The sequence below is a fragment of the Dreissena polymorpha genome, chromosome 3 (genome assembly GCF_020536995.1).
Source record: "Dreissena polymorpha isolate Duluth1 chromosome 3, UMN_Dpol_1.0, whole genome shotgun sequence".
NCBI lineage: Eukaryota > Metazoa > Mollusca > Bivalvia > Myida > Dreissenidae > Dreissena > Dreissena polymorpha.
This window is the reverse complement of record NC_068357.1, coordinates 69669118-69685431: the sequence shown is the minus strand read 5'-3', so window position 1 is coordinate 69685431 and position 16314 is coordinate 69669118. Positions and strand designations below refer to the sequence as shown.

Here is a 16314-nt window from a genome sequence, read left to right as displayed (position 1 = left end):
GTGTTCTGTGTTTAAGACTTGGTAAGTTTTGTAGATCGGTCAGACAGAAAGTTCACATTGTAATTGGCATTGGTGGACACTATAAGGAATATTTTATATTCTTCTATTTTTGCAACTTCTGTTTTACAATTACTCATTCTTAACTGAAACTTAAGACTAAAGCTACTTCTTGTCTGTTGATATTACAACCTCCAGCACTGATACAATCACCAGCACTGCAACAACCACCAGCACTGCAACAACCACCAGCACTACAAAACCACCACCACTGCAACATCCACCACCACTGCAACAACCACCATCACTGCAACAACCACCACCACTGCAAAAGACATGTTAAGCACTGCAACAACCACCAGCACTGCAACAACCACCAGCACTGCAACAACCACCAGCACTGCAACAACCACCACTATGCAAGAACCACGAGCACTGCAACAACCACCACCACTGCAACAACCACCACCACTGCAAAAACCACGACCATTGCAACAACCACCACCTCTGCAACCACCACCACCACTGCAACAAACACCACCACTACAACAACCACCACTATTGTAACAACCACAACACCACCAATGCAACAACCACCACACCACCACTGCAACAACTACCACCACTGCAACAACCACCACCACTGCAACAACCACCACCACTGCAACAACCACCACCACTGCAACCACTTCCACCACTGTAACAACCACCACCACTGTAACAACCATCACCACTGCAACAACCACCACTGCAACAACCACCACACCACCACTGCAACAACCACCACACTACCACTGCAACAACCACTTATGCAACAACCACCACCACTGCAATGACCACCACCACTGCAACCACTTCCACCACTGTAACAACCACCACCACTGTAACAACCATCACCACTGCAACAGCCACCACTGCAACAACCACCACACCACCACTGCAACAACCACCACCACTGCAAAAACCACGACCACTGCAACAACCACCACCTCTGCAACCACCACCACCACTGCAACAAACACCACCACTACAACAACCACCACTATTGTAACAACCACCACACCACCACTGCAACAACCACCACACCACCATTGCAACAACCACCACCACTGCAACAACCACCACCAATGCAACCACCACCACCACCACCACTCAACAACCGCCACACCACCACTGTAACAACCACCACCACTGCAACAACCACCACACCACCACTGCAACAAACACAACCACTGCAGCAACCACCACACCACCACTGCAACAACCACCACCACTGCAACCACCACCACCACTGCAATAACCACCACAACTGCAACAACCACCACCACTGCAACAGCCACCACCATGCATTGTTACAACCACCACTACTGCAACAGCAACCACAACCTACATTACGATCACTTCCACCAACGTCACTCATAAAGCAACAACTACAACTACTTCTACTTCAATATGAACTTCTGCTGTTAATTTTCACTACCTTTCTATGAAATGACTTCATTATGTTAATGTCATGACAAATTATTATTTCTGCAAAATTCTCCAGTTTTACCCTATAATGGTGATCATAAAATAGTTTGTTTGTTTGTTCCAACATGTGAAATAAAACTCATCATCTACCATATATTCAACAAATATCCTTTATAATTATGAAATACATTCTGTCGAAAGTTGAGAATAAGAAACAATAAGAAATTTCAGCTTATTTCAACAGATGTGTATTATTTCAGAGCCAAATTTATCAAATCATGTTGGGCTTTTTTACTGTAAGCAATAATTAAACAGGTGTTTTGTTTTGCTTCCTATAGCTAAATTTCTTTCCTTTGTCAAACAACTTTGATGTGTCTGTCATCACTTATATAATTAGAAATATAAAAACAACAGATTTGTTCCATCATAGCCATTTACTTATGCATCAAAATGATAATATTGTTGCAAATTTTTTTCGAAATCAAATGTGAAGTAGCCAGTTTTTGTTCCTTAAATTTTTCAAAAAGTGTTATTCCGTCTCCATTATAATTTGGCAAAAAATATTCATTTAAATGTCAACTAAATGACTCAAGCTTCTTATACGTGTTTTGATTAATATAACTGCAGCCTACAATTTTAGTGCTTTTTAATCAGTCATAAATCTAGGCCAAACTTACAACAATATCTATTACCTGTCATAGAAGTGCATTGTTCCTCCCCAGATTTATCAGGAAAAAAAACGGGAAAGTGTAACCATAAAATGTTATTGTGTCAATGATAAATAATGCAGAAAGTTGCCTGTACAATGTGTCTGGGATTTCTCCAAATTTTAGGAAATTTTAGGTCAGTCACAAATCATTTGATAATGCTGTCTGTGGCAGTTAACTGCAGAAAAATTTGCATCAATTTCATGCATCCTTATAATTTATAAATGTAAGGTTACATCAGGCAATCACATACATTTTCTGAATTGATGTGACGTCTTAATGAAATTACAAACTGTTGCAACACTTGCTTATATTTATTTAATAGTTAAACACTGAAGCAAACCATCTTGAATAATTAAAGTGTGAATACAAATGGGCTGTTCTCTGTGAAAAAGGGGTTAATGCATGTGCGTAGAGTGTCATCCCAAATTAGCCTATGCAGTCCGCACAGGCTAATCAGGGACGATACTTTATGCCTAAACAGATACTTTCTTTAAATAAAAAATATCATAAAAGCGGAAAGTGTTGTCCCTGATTTTCCTGTGTGGACTGCACAGGCTAATCTGGGATGACACTTTACACATATGCATTAAACCCTCTTTTCATAGGACACGGCTCAAAAAAAATTGTTGGCATCATTTTTCACAGTGACCTAGTATTCAGATGTCATTATCATATGTCTTAGGCCCACTTTCCATTCATAATGATTGCTTGTGGTTCTTAATATTTTGTCATAAATACCAGAAATTATGAGAGAGGTGTCATTTCAAGATGCTTTGTATCATATTTCTTCCTTATTTTACATTCTTTTTTGTATCTTTGAAGGTGTGGTAGGATGTCATGGTTAAAACTCGTCTTACATTTAAAATCCTACACCCATTTTTTGAAGTAAGAAAATATGTATAAAAATGAGTTGAGTATTGATAAACATCAACTGAAGATGCAATTTGATAAACATTATTATATAAGTAGCTAACATTATTAAGTGTTTTATAAATTTTCGTAATTGCCGGTTAATTCCAAACTCTAATATCTTGAACATTATAAGTGTTTAAATTATAAGCATTATATGCATTTAAATTAAACACTCAAATATTCTAGCTACTGTAGGAGTTGTACATGATTGGACATGAACAAAATATGGCCATGAACAAATTGTCATGTCTAACTCTCCCATGAACATGTTCAAGCACAAGTTGAAAATTTTATTATATCAATATCATGAATGGCCATTTCTCACTCATGTCCTTTTATGAACAAAGTTGGCACAAATAAAAGGTCTATAACATAAGTTTTTGAACTAAGTTCATGAACAACCCGTTTGAGAATCAGACTGCCAATCAGGATTAGTGTAATCAAACACTGGATGTGAACAACTTTCTGAGAATGATGCATGTTGATGTAAATGCATTTAAACAAACTGTGCTGATTTATAGCCATTTTAAGCTTGCAGTTATCGATTAATATATTTTTTATAATCAAAACTTTTTTTATTTTTCTAAGACTGTGATTCTAGTACAAACAAATATTGTGGCAAAGTGATAAAACACTTTTATTATTTGAAAACATTTTTTTTTTGTTATCAATTTATAATTTCAGTATGAACCACAGGTGGGTAGCGTGTGGCTATGCTATTAATTAGTGAAAACATCATTTTGAATGATAAATAATCATATTATAACGAAAAATTAACTTTTCTGAAAAAAAATATTTCACTATCAAATATATATATAACAAGGTATGCAACTCAAAATCAGCCCAAAACGGGGTGCATCGCTTTGAACAGCCATATCTTCATCAATTTTGCAGCGATTTTCACGATCTCGGTCTTATTCAACGCAGAAATGAATTTCCTTTCTGGAAATGTATATGTCTTGCAATATTTTTACAAATGCTGGGTCAACTTTTAAGAAATAACACGATACACAACACGCATGACCCAGTTGACAGTGATCATGTATTCTTTATGAATGAAATCTCCAGTTGTAAAGACACACCTCCGCATTGGACCAATGAAATCACTCGTATGTTTAAAATGTCAGTTAGTTGAAATGTATGTAAACAAAGGTTTCAAACGGCGCTGGACAGTTAGTCTTGATGCAGAATGTAACGACAAGAACGGTAATAATATTTTTTCATACGTTTTATTGAATTATGGTATCGAACTACATGAACTTTATAGGGAAGTTGCCCTTTACTCCGTGAAGATTTCAGTCTTAAAGACAGCATGATCACTGTCAACTGGGTCATGCGTGTTGTGTATCGTGTTATTTCTTAAAAGTTGACCCAGCATTTGTAAAAATATTGCAAGACATATACATTTCCAGAAAGGAAATTCATTTCTGCGTTGAATAAGACCGAAATCGTGAAAATCGCTGCAAAATTGATGAAGATATGGCTGTTCAAAGCGATGCACCCCGTTTTGGGCTGATTTTGAGTTGCATACCTTGTTATATATATATTTGATAGTGAAATATTTTTTTTCAGAAAAGTTAATTTTTCGTTATAATATGATTATTTATCATTCAAAATGATGTTTTCACTAATTAATATCATAGCCACACGCTAACCACCTGTGGTATGAACAAGTCCACAAATTGTAAGTTTGGTTCATTAAATAGTTTTTTAATGAATTAATTTGATGAATTATAAAGTTCATGAACTTGAGTTTTTAACCCTTTCCCACTCAGACTGGCGAAGTGAAAATGGCTTTATGGGAAAACAGCATGAAACTAGAACAGCCTGTGAGTTAACTCGCGGTCTGTTCAGGTTTTATGCTGTTTGCTGCTCATCAGTATCAAAGGGTTGGAAATCAAACCTTTAAAACTTGAATCTAGTAAAAAGGGTCTTGAATTAAATTTAACTTTCTAAGGCACTAAAAATTTGTCAAAAAACGTTTTCAAGTGGTAAAGGGTTAAATATGTTTTTAAGTGGTAAAGGGTTAAATACGTTTCTAAATGGTTAAGGGGGTAAACCAATTCTTGACCATGATATCTGAAGGTGGCATTAGTTTGTGAACTGTTGTCAACTTCATAACCTGTTTATGTACTATTCTTGAACCGTTTTGAAACCTTCACAGGGGAAATCAGCCTTTGTTGGACAGCGTGTCACACTTCCATTTCAGAAATATTGAGTTAAAGTTCCAAAAAAGCCTTTTGTGGTCTTTCTTTACTTGAAAAATGCAGTTGTTATGTCTGATACTTTAAAAACAGAAAGAAAAGTGCAATAGTGTGTTAATAGGTCCCTTTAACCACCAGAGCATGATTATGGTGCCATGCATGTAGAAACAAAGTTGCATGTAAAACCCTAACCCTGAAGTGTTCCTGTATGAGTGCAGCTATGGGAGACCCCATGTGGTGTTTGTAAACTTAAACCAAGAGGAAACACACAAAGTGGTAATTATTAATTTATTGCTACATGCTTCTGTTTAGGATTGTTCATTAATTAAAAGGTAGTTTGGTTCACACAGTTGGCCTTAGGTCTGGTGTGAGGTAAATATGAGCTCCTTGGAGCAAAATAATGTTACAGTATAATGTTTCACATTGTTTTCTTTTGTTGACGTAAGACATGGGGATTGTTGTTTTCTGTAAAAAATAATAATTTATGGAGTTTGGGTGGGTTGGGGGCACATGAAGTTCATGCTGTTACTGCTGGCAATTCTGTTTATGTTCTAATGTATGTAATAGCATGATAATAAAACACCTAGAATAGAACTATAAATGAGTTTACCTGGTTTATGTGCTAGTCAAAACCACCATAAATTCTTACATAATTGCGCTATGTGTGTACAGCTATATCAGATACTTTTGCAACAGCCACCACTACTGTTGATGCTACTGATACTTTAGCTTCTATTTTGCATGTTACAGCTGCTGTTCCTGTTATTGCTCCTGCTACTTTAGCTACATGTTGATACAGTTACATCTTACTTTTTTTCTGTCTACATTAAATTTTGTCAGAGTATCTTTCCTTTTAAATTATTTTTTAATCACGTTACACATTTAGAATGACAAGATACAAGTATATAATATTACAAACCCATCCACATTTTTTTCCAGTTTGAAATTGCTCTGAGCAAGTTTTTTGTTTGGTAATTGATTTATGTTTGATGTTACATTAGGTGTCATTTTCTGATGGTTACAGGTCAATACGTTTTATATTACTGTTGCTTCACATACCAGTAGATATTTAATATGGGCTCACTAGGGTTGAACTTTATAAATTATTACATTTACATACATACATACCATCCTGGAAAATAATTTTACAATATGCCAACCAATTAATGACTCATCTAAGCACAAAACATATCAAATGTTAACTTATGTGATCACATTTGAGTTGTCATTCCTAATATGTTGTGCGCCATCAATATTAACTTGGTTAAGACTCTAAAATAACAAATTTATTTTCTAATCTTCATTAAACTTGGTCAAAACATTTGTCCCAATCATGATATATATCACCAATGTTCAAAACTTGGTAACTAGGTCAAATGAAAGAAAAAGCTTGTAAACACTGTCAATTAAAGCAATCTTTCTGAAACTTGCTTAGAACATTTTGTTCAAATGACATCCTAGATGACTTGGATTCTGGTTGATTGAAAGACATAGCCCCCAGTGGGCGGGGCAGTTTGCTTTATATAGATATAGTGAAACCTTTGAATGTTAACACTCTACAATTCACAGTTTTTGTCCAATCTCCATGAAACTTGATCAGAACATTGGTTCTTAATGTATCTCAGTGAATCAAAAAAATGGTTTGGGGTCTGTTGAAATTTGTGGCAGCAAGGGTTGGGTCAGTTTTCATCAAATTGCTATCAAACCTTGTTGATACTCAAGCATTGCATACCGGTAATCATCATGAAATTTGCTCAGTCTCAGAATTAGTTTCAATAATATCGCAATCTTACTCTAAAATGGTCAAAAGCTGCTGAGAATGGTTCAGAACTGGTCTCAGGTGAGCAAACTAGGAACTTGACCCTTTTCTCTGAAACAATTTACAATCAGGCAACAATTTGTTGTTCACATACCATAATTCGGTGAGAAGGATTGACAGGAATCTATCTTGTTGAGTTTCTTTGGATCAGCAAGACAGCAAACATAAATATTTTTATATTGTATTTTGTTAATTAATTTATATTTTGTTAAACACACATGAAAAGCATGGAATATAATTATTTGTATCAATGTATTTTTATGAACAGTTTTAATTATTATTAACAATTATTGATTCTTAAAAAAATGTATAAATAACTTGAAAATCTATTATAAGTGTATCATTTACACACAAACAAACATTATTTTAAAGAACAAACATAGTTACTTTTTGTTTTGCTACATTTTATAGAGGTGTATATATCTACCACAATAATTGTTTTCTTGTTATTGGGTCGAGTATAGCTAGCCTTCTATGTGTCAGGCTGAACAGCAATCTGTCAAAGTGATTCATTCAAAAATGTAATACATACCAATCTTTTGAGGTGTCAAAATTAATTTTCTGTGTGACCAAGTTCACTCTATCAAATGTTTACAGTTTGCAGTTGTTTGCTCTGGATGTGAAAAATTGTTTTAGGGTTAATTTGATATAAATATTGAGGGCTCTGTTTTTGTACAACAGAAGGGCTCTTATTTACAATGAATTGGTTTGAGGTACAAAAAGTTCACTCATTGTAATGTTAGAATGAAAGAAAGATGTTTGCAAGTAACATTAATTGTAATGTGATAGAGAGGATTGATTAGATTATTTGTAGTTCAGAAGGATTTTTGCATGTAGGTAGTAATTGAACATTTTATGTCAATGTTTTATACATAATAATAATTATAAACTCATTAAACTGTACATATTTTATTAATTGAGTTTGTGATCAAATGCTGATCAAATCTTACATCAGATTTATAAAAAAATTATTTGTTTGTACATTGGGAAATGCTCTAGATAGTCAAACTTACAATAATTATTTTGAACTTAATGAAAAAAAAACATGACACAGAGAAAGTGTTTTTCAGTGTAAGTTTTTTTCATTAAGTTTATGAAACACTATTCAAAAATATGAATTACTTGAAGGTTAATTCTGCTTTTCCACTGGACAATTTGCCTTCCTGCCTGTAAATAAGCAGGAAAAAAACTACATTATTAATTCATGTGATACAAGGATGGCAAAAACTACATTATTAATTCATGCAGTAAGAGGAGATTACTAAAAGTAATTATTGAAGAGCAACACGCCCTCATCCATCGTTTCAACAACCAGGGTTCCAATTCATGTTTTTGGGTGATCTAAAGCGTTTGGTGCCAAAAAAATTGGTGCACCTTGCTTTTGTTAGAAGTTGAACACAGAAATAATTGAGCCAAAATATAATATCTAGCAGTTCCAGTAAAATACAGATGGTTGCTCAAGGGTTTGCTTCGTTGAAATATAATGGAAAAATCATTTTCTCCTGGATGTTTCTGCTGAATGACTGCTTTCATGTAACATGACTTCAGTTATTTTATACTGTTGATCATAAATTGATTTCTCGGTTGTAAATTGAAGTCGTGATGTATGAACATCCTTTCCATTTACTAAACATTCATCAGGTCTTTATTTAGTCATTGATACAGTAAAAAATGTAAAAATAAGTATGGTATGATAACACTTCATTAAGATAATAATTGTCAGTATGAAAATGTTTCTACTTCCTAATTATGTTAGATGTCAGATCTATCAAAATTACCACCAGTTCTTCACTAGGGTGGTCCACAGTTTGTTGAACCCAATGATGTAGTAAAAAAGCAAGTTGGAGAAGCCTATTTTACAATGGTGGCTGTTTTTTTTAAAACATTTTGTTTTCAATAACCTGAAATTAACTTAAAATTTAAATAACAGCAATAAAATGGCCACAGTGTATGGCATTTACATTCACTTAAAATGGTGATAGTAGTTTATTTTGAACCCAGATTTAATTCGCACTCAGAGGCAAAGTGGAAATGGCTATGTGTAAACAGCATAGAACCAGAACAGCCTGCGAGTAGCTCACAGGCTGTTCAGGTTTTACAAACTCTTCAAAATACGTATCTAAGTGGTAAAGGGATAACGTGAAACAATACTTTACCCTAGTCGTTTGATTCAAACAAAGCTGCTGCTGTAACTGGAGTGTTCGTACCATACCATGGGTATGGTGTTTGCATTCACTTAATTAAAATGGTGATAATAGTTTTTTTACCAAGATTTAATTCACTACATTCACTGCTACGCTGGTCAGATGAGCTGTGGTAGCAGAAGTATTTACATCACAACTAATATTAAACTTCCCCATCTTCATCAGTTGAACAGTTGACAAACAGTTGAACCTAGCCCCCCCTTGGATTGCACGAGGTCCTATACCACACCCTCTGGTTGAAATATCAGTTCACCAACTCAAGTGTTTATTCAGCATGAGCTTGCCATTTTATATCTTTATACTTTGGTAGAGGAGTAGGTCAGTGTGTTGATATAAAAGTGCCAATTTTATATTTTTCTTTAGAAATCTTGGATTACTAGAGTGTGATTTTTAGACTTTTTCTGCGCTGTTGTTTGGGTTATTAAATTTTACAGAAATATTACAGGGAAATGATGGTAGGGTCAGGACCTGGATGTCATTCGTTTAAACTGAAACTGAGGAAATATCACATTTTTCCCCTTTTTCAGATATGAGTTAAAACCCAAGTCCACTGACCTTTGATCACGTAGAAGTTCTTCATATATAAGCCCACCAGGATGCCTGCGCGGAAGGGTGGCTGGTGTTGTCTTGGGGGTCGACCGCCGGACATCAAGTACGAGATTGAGACAGGCACCGCCATGAAAACCCTGGCCCTTGACATCCCCATGCCTCAGGATGAAAATGAGTTGAACAAAATGTTTGCTGAATTAGTGGTAAGTTGATGTTGTCATATAGTATTGACCCCCAATATTTCTATCGCTTAAAATGTTTAATTTTATTTTGTATCAAGCCCACTGGAAGTCACATCGATGTAGCGGTAACTGTGTTTTTTCAGTATAATTGCGTAAATGCGTCAGTCTAACGGGGTCTTATAGTCTAACTATAAGACAGACAGTGTGGGGCTGGTGACATTTTATTTCGGCTATTAGAAATTAATAATTTATATTGTCTGATGATTGGATTTTGTGTGTATCTGTTTGTCTGAAAGCATAATGATCCATGCTAGTGTTTAAACTACAGTATAGGGAAGACTGGTCTAAGGTCCAAATTGGCAGAATATCTCTTTTCTAGACTGTTAGATAGCCATTCATCAACTTCAACTATGCAATAATGTTCAGAATAAGCATGTGCACCCTTTTCAGAGGATTTGCACTGTGTGTTTATTCCTTTACGCTTGTTTTCCCCATTACATTCCTCAAATATTTACCGTAGATAAAGGTCGCTGTGGTGTAGCAAATATCCTATATCATGTATGAATGTTGTTGTGCCTTTGCAGGAGGAGCTGGACCTTGACAAGCCCCATCGTGAGGCCCTGTTCAGTATGGACCCGCAGAAGAAGTGGCAGCTCTACTGTAGCAAGAAACAGGTACACAACCCTACTTTCATCATATAGGTACACAACCCTAATGTAGCAAGAAACAGGTACACAACCCTACTGTAGCTAGAAACAGGTACACAACCCTACTGTAGCAAGAAACAGGTACACAACCCTACATTCATCATACAGATACACAACCCTACATTAATCTAGCAAGAAACAGGTACACAACCCTACAGTCATCATACAGGTACACAACCCTACATTCATCATACAGGTACACAACCCTACATTCATCATCGATAAATAGCAAGAAACAGGTACACAACCCTACATTCATCATCTATAGATATAGAATAACACCCATCTTACCCCTTGCTGGCACAATACAATGTTTTGAGTCTTTGATCCACACGTTCAGTGTAATTGTTGAACTTTAGTCAAACTGCTGTCAAGACGATTAATAAATAAATCATGTCATCCTCTTTCAACAGTACTGCCAGAAACACAATCACAGCTATATGAGCCTCGCCATGCAAAAATGGGTTTTATGCCATATGCTGCCATCTTAGCACTAGATAAACCTGCACGTTTGCTGGTCAGCCTAGTTAGGGCTTCCTTGTCTGCCTATGAGAAACTACTAAATCTTGATTGGCTTTATAGCGAACAGGTTAGCATCTGACCAGATTGTGCAGATGCAGTTTCTAGTCTGGAACATGGCTTTCTGGATATGGCATAAGACCCATTTTCGCATGATGCCGCTAATATGTTGGAAGTTACCTGTCTGAATTGTGAGGTCCACATTTCAGTCCAACTTAAGGCCCCATCACACTTGACCACGTCCACGAAGACCGCGCTGCGTCCTGAAAATGTCGTAGGACATAGCGAGGACGGTGTAAACAATGTAAAAAATGCATTTATTAAGTTTCTGCTATGCTCATATCACGTTTGCACTCTTACTGCGTCCAACATGTTCCCACTATGTTCTTGTTGCGCTATGCTTTAACTACGCTCGTACAGTGTTGCTACTACGACCGCCCAGATAGCACTGCGTTCTTACCACGCGCTCATCACGTTCTCACCGCGTTCTTTGTCTGCATATAAATACTGCGATTCAGCTCGATCCGATTATTCAATCTGCGACTTTCTTCTGAGCAAAAGTAAAGTATTTTATATCAGAAAATATGTTGAGAAGGAAGGGGGCTGCAAAGCAGATACGAGAGCAAAACCGAGAACTCTATCACCAGCGAGTGATGGGTTCAAGGTTGTTCCTGAACCAGAACCAATCTGTAACAGTGGGCCCACTGAAACAACAGAAAGCGGAGCCGAATCAGATGTGTCTAGCGTTGTCGGTACCGGACCAAAGAAGGCAAAACAAGTGTCCACTCTGATCATCATTGGGTATTAGGTCTGGATCTGGGCATCCAATTGTTCCATTTTCCAAACACTCCATCAATTCGGACTCGTGTATCTGAGCGTCAGACATGGGCCCGTATCCACCAATATCTGTCCACACAAACTTATAATCGGCGTCCACCAAAGCCAGAATAACCACCGAAAAGAAGCCTTTGTAATTGTGAAACAATGATCCAGTGTTATTTGGGCATCTGATAGCCACATGTTTGCCATCAATTGCTCCGCATGCGTGTAGCACATTCCACTCTGTCTGCAATAGTGCGCCTTTCGACTTGTGATGTTGGGCATGATATGACTGCGTCCTTATATTCGTCAACGATTGCCCGGCACACTTCAGAAATAAACAATGATATTGTCTTCCTAGCAACTCTAAAGGCGTACTGCAAGGACGGGTTCTTGTCGCCAGATGCCAAGTAATCGCAAGTTTCAGTCCTGGATCCAGCGCTTTCCTGCAGGGGGTGTCTGGCTTCTGACATCTTGGACCAACTCGGTTGAGAAGCTCATCAAGCATTTCAGGAGGCATTCTAAGAAAATTGAAGAATGACTGCTGATCTTCCATTCTTAAATCTGCCATAAGTCGGTCATATTGGCCGAATTGCAGCCTTCTTTCTGCTGACAGCCAAGGCCGCACCCAGCCAGACCTGGGCTGTCTTCTATTTCTTCTCTGCCTTCTCCTTCTCACAAGCAATAGTGCGACCTGTCCATCGAGAAGAGCCTGTTGTCCAGCCAATTCAGCAACATGCTGGAGAAGTTCTTGGTTGTCCATTCTTTATTGAAATGGAAGTGAAAGGGAAATGAATCCAGTTTTTATACTCGACCACCAGAACGTGGCATGGTCGTGTCTAGAGCCTGCTGCAAACATACCTAAGATGTGATGAGCACCGGTAGAGCGTACTAAGAACCTAATAAGGTCTTTTGAAACGAAAAAGGGACGTATCATTGTCGCAACACTAGCGTAGAGGGTCGTAGTGAGAACCCGATGGCCGTAGCAAGAACGTTGTGATAATCTAGAGACAACATGATGCGAACGTCACACACTTTTCCATGTCTGCACTACGCGTGTATTGTGTCAATGAGGTTCTTACTAGGTTTTAGCAACGTCATTACTACGACCACACCAAGTTCTTACCATGTCCTGATTTGACCACGTCCTCGCCACATGAATTTTGAACATGTTCAAAGTTTATCCACGTCTTTCACGTCCATGAAGACCGTACCACGTGCAAAGCTGGGTCTACTGCGTTGTGGCTACATTGTACACGTTCGCACAACGTTCTGGCATATTTTTGAGGACGTAGTGGGAACGTGGCCTAGTGTGACGGGGGTATTACTAGAAGCTGGTTGATAAAAATCCACAACTTTAAATTGTCCTAACCAGTTATTTTTATGCTCCCCCCAAAATTTATTTTGGGGGAAGCATATAGTCCCTTGTTGGTCTGTTCGTGTGTGCGTCTGTCTGTCTGTCAGTGCACAATTTTTGTCCGGGCTATTTCTCAGCAACTAATGACCGGAATTCAATGAAACTTTATGGGAAGCTTCACTACCAAGAGGTGGCGTCTCATCAGGATCCAAACTGTTTGCTTTTCTGAAAGTATTCTTTGAAAAAAAAATCGAAGAAAATGCTTATTTTAGAAATTCAGCAGACAACATTTTAGCAGACAACATATTTCCCAGCATTCAAAGGGTTAATTGTTTCAGCAGATTATTTCCAGGTTCTACTTCAATTTTGCAGTAAATAACTTCAATATCAAAAGTTTGGTTGGTAACAACCATATTCATTTCTTAATGAAGGTTAGCTAAGTTTAAATATATTTGCATTACTCAGTCATTACCCTCAGTGGAATTTTGCCGATACCAATTCAACCTCACCCAAAGTCAGTAAAAATAAGAAAGTTATTGTACTTTCAAAAATGTTTGTGGAAATAAATCAGTTTATGGGGTAATTCTGGAATGTTTTGTTTACATAAAACAGGATAATCATAAGTGTCTGGTTTCAATCTTTGTTTGAAGTAATTGGTCTTAGAGGCATTAAAATGCTGTCTTAAAAAATATAGGTCATTAAACCCTTTACCACTTAGATACGTATTTTTACGCATTTGAAGTCTCTTAGAAAGTAAATTTTAATTAAAGACTTTTGACTTGATAAATGTTTTAAAGGCGAATCATTTTCAAGCCTTAGTTACTGATCAGCAGCAAACAGCATAAAACCTGAACTGACTGCAAGTTACTTGCAGGCCGTTCTGGTTGTATGCTGTTTGCACATAGCCATTTTCATTTTGCTTCTGAGTGGAAAAGGTTTTTAAAATACAGGTCATATAACTGGTACCAATATATTCAAAGGTATCAGCGGTAAACTGTTGATAGCATTTACATTATTATCCCCACGTTTTTCGGAGAAAAAGTGGGGATATTGTGGTGATGTGTGTCTGTCCGTCCGTCTGTCCGTCCTGGCCACCTGCTCCTCCTGCACTATTAGCACTAGAACCCTGAAACTTACATACATGATAGCTATGAGCATATGTGCGACGGTGACAGTGATGGAATTTTGATCTGACCCCTGGGTCAAAAGTTATGGGGGTTTGGGCGGGGCTGGGTCAGAGATTTTCACTTATTTTTATGCCCCTGGTATGGTGCATTGGCCATAACTAAATATTGATGATAGCAACTTGATATTTGGCATGCATGTGTATCTCATGGAACTGCACATTTTGAGTGGTTAAAGGTTAAGGTCAAGGTCATCCTTCAAGGTCAAAGGTCAAAAAAACAAATCCAAGGGAAGTAATAAGCTTTAAAGGGAGGTAAGTAAATAACCTGCCAAATGATATAAAAAAAATTGAATGAATCAAAGTGGCGCATGGAGTTATACAGGAGTATTCAATTGTCTGTGTTAACTCATCTGTGAAATGGTTTAGCTCATCCATCTAATGTTTATACAAGGGATTATAAAATATTGGCGCAAAGGGACACCTGTATATGAGAGAAGAGATAGAATGCAGTCAAGCATAAAAAGCATGAGAAACTCATGGAATAGAGCCTCAAGAATCTATAAAAGGGCTGAAACTTTCAATTTGTGCAATTACAATTTTAGACTCATTACTGAAAATCTGTCAAAATGTTCAAGTGGGAAATTTGTTGGAGAGCAGGATGAGGAGAAATTAGGGTATAGATTTTCACTCATTTTTTAGGTTATTTTACATTAACTTCTTCATTTCTACATTGAATTACTTCAAATTTATACTGAACATCTCTTATGACAATACGGTCAATCTCAACTATGCAAGGCCCCATTACCAACCCTGGGGCGCCCCTGTGTCAAACATGCGGCGTGGGGATACGAGTCGGCCTCTGCCGCGCCATTTCTAGTATTTGAAGTTAATATACTGTCTGTTTTTTATCCTGGGATGTTATAAAAAGTCATGTCTAATGTCATCTCAGCCAGTGTATCTTGAGACTAGCCTGCCAAATTGCGCAGTCTGGTCTGGAACTGCCCTGTTTGCTATTGAGACCATAAAACCTAGCATGACCTTTAAACGGACTGAGTAGCTCCTAACCAGACTATGTGGATGTGCTGCATGTGCTGCATGTGCGTAACCCATGAGGCTCTTATACATCATTGTATTGAGACCATAAAACCTTGCATGACTTTAAAGCAGACTGGGTATATTAACCTGACCAGACTACGTGGATGTGCGTAACCCATGCTGTGGCTCTAATGTCATTTTATGAAGTACAATGTAGTACTAATACGCTTTGATCGCACTTGATAAAAAATACATTAAATCTGAACATCCACAATAAAAGAGAAGGGTCTTGTTAAATATTTTTTGTTTGTTGCAGTTCTCTTATTTCAAAGTAAAATATCATAAAATGTATCATAAACTCATAAACATATATTTATGTTTAATATGAACCGACTGACATGGTATGGAATAAACTTACAGTACTTAGATCTCTGTTTTTTTTCTTAACTAAAGATAGATCATTATCCATTTGAAAAATATCCTACAACTGTTAATAATTTGTTTCATGATTTATCTCATGATAGTATGAACAGTGTACTTCATGATAACCCAAGGCTATAAACATATGCTGTTAATTCTTGAACTGTTATCTAAACATGCAGAGAGATTTATAACTAGCCATCAAAGTTAAGGAATCAGTCCAATCATGGACCAAGAACATCTGTGATTGATTGATGCATGATTTGATAATTCATTGCTCTTAT

The 16314-nt window shown here is 37.0% G+C and overlaps 1 protein-coding gene across 2 annotated transcripts in view; it reads left to right on the top strand.

Annotated features, from left to right (window-relative positions):
- Window positions 1-16314, top strand: part of LOC127874633 (disheveled-associated activator of morphogenesis 1-like) — an 83523-nt gene that overhangs the window by 29239 nt on the left and 37970 nt on the right. For both annotated transcript variants that reach the window (XM_052419093.1, XM_052419094.1), the window contains exons 3-4: window positions 9844-10068; window positions 10632-10721. In XM_052419093.1, the coding sequence (XP_052275053.1) occupies window positions 9913-10068; window positions 10632-10721 (246 nt within the window). In that variant the 5' untranslated portion in view covers window positions 9844-9912. The remainder of the gene's footprint in view (window positions 1-9843; window positions 10069-10631; window positions 10722-16314) is intronic.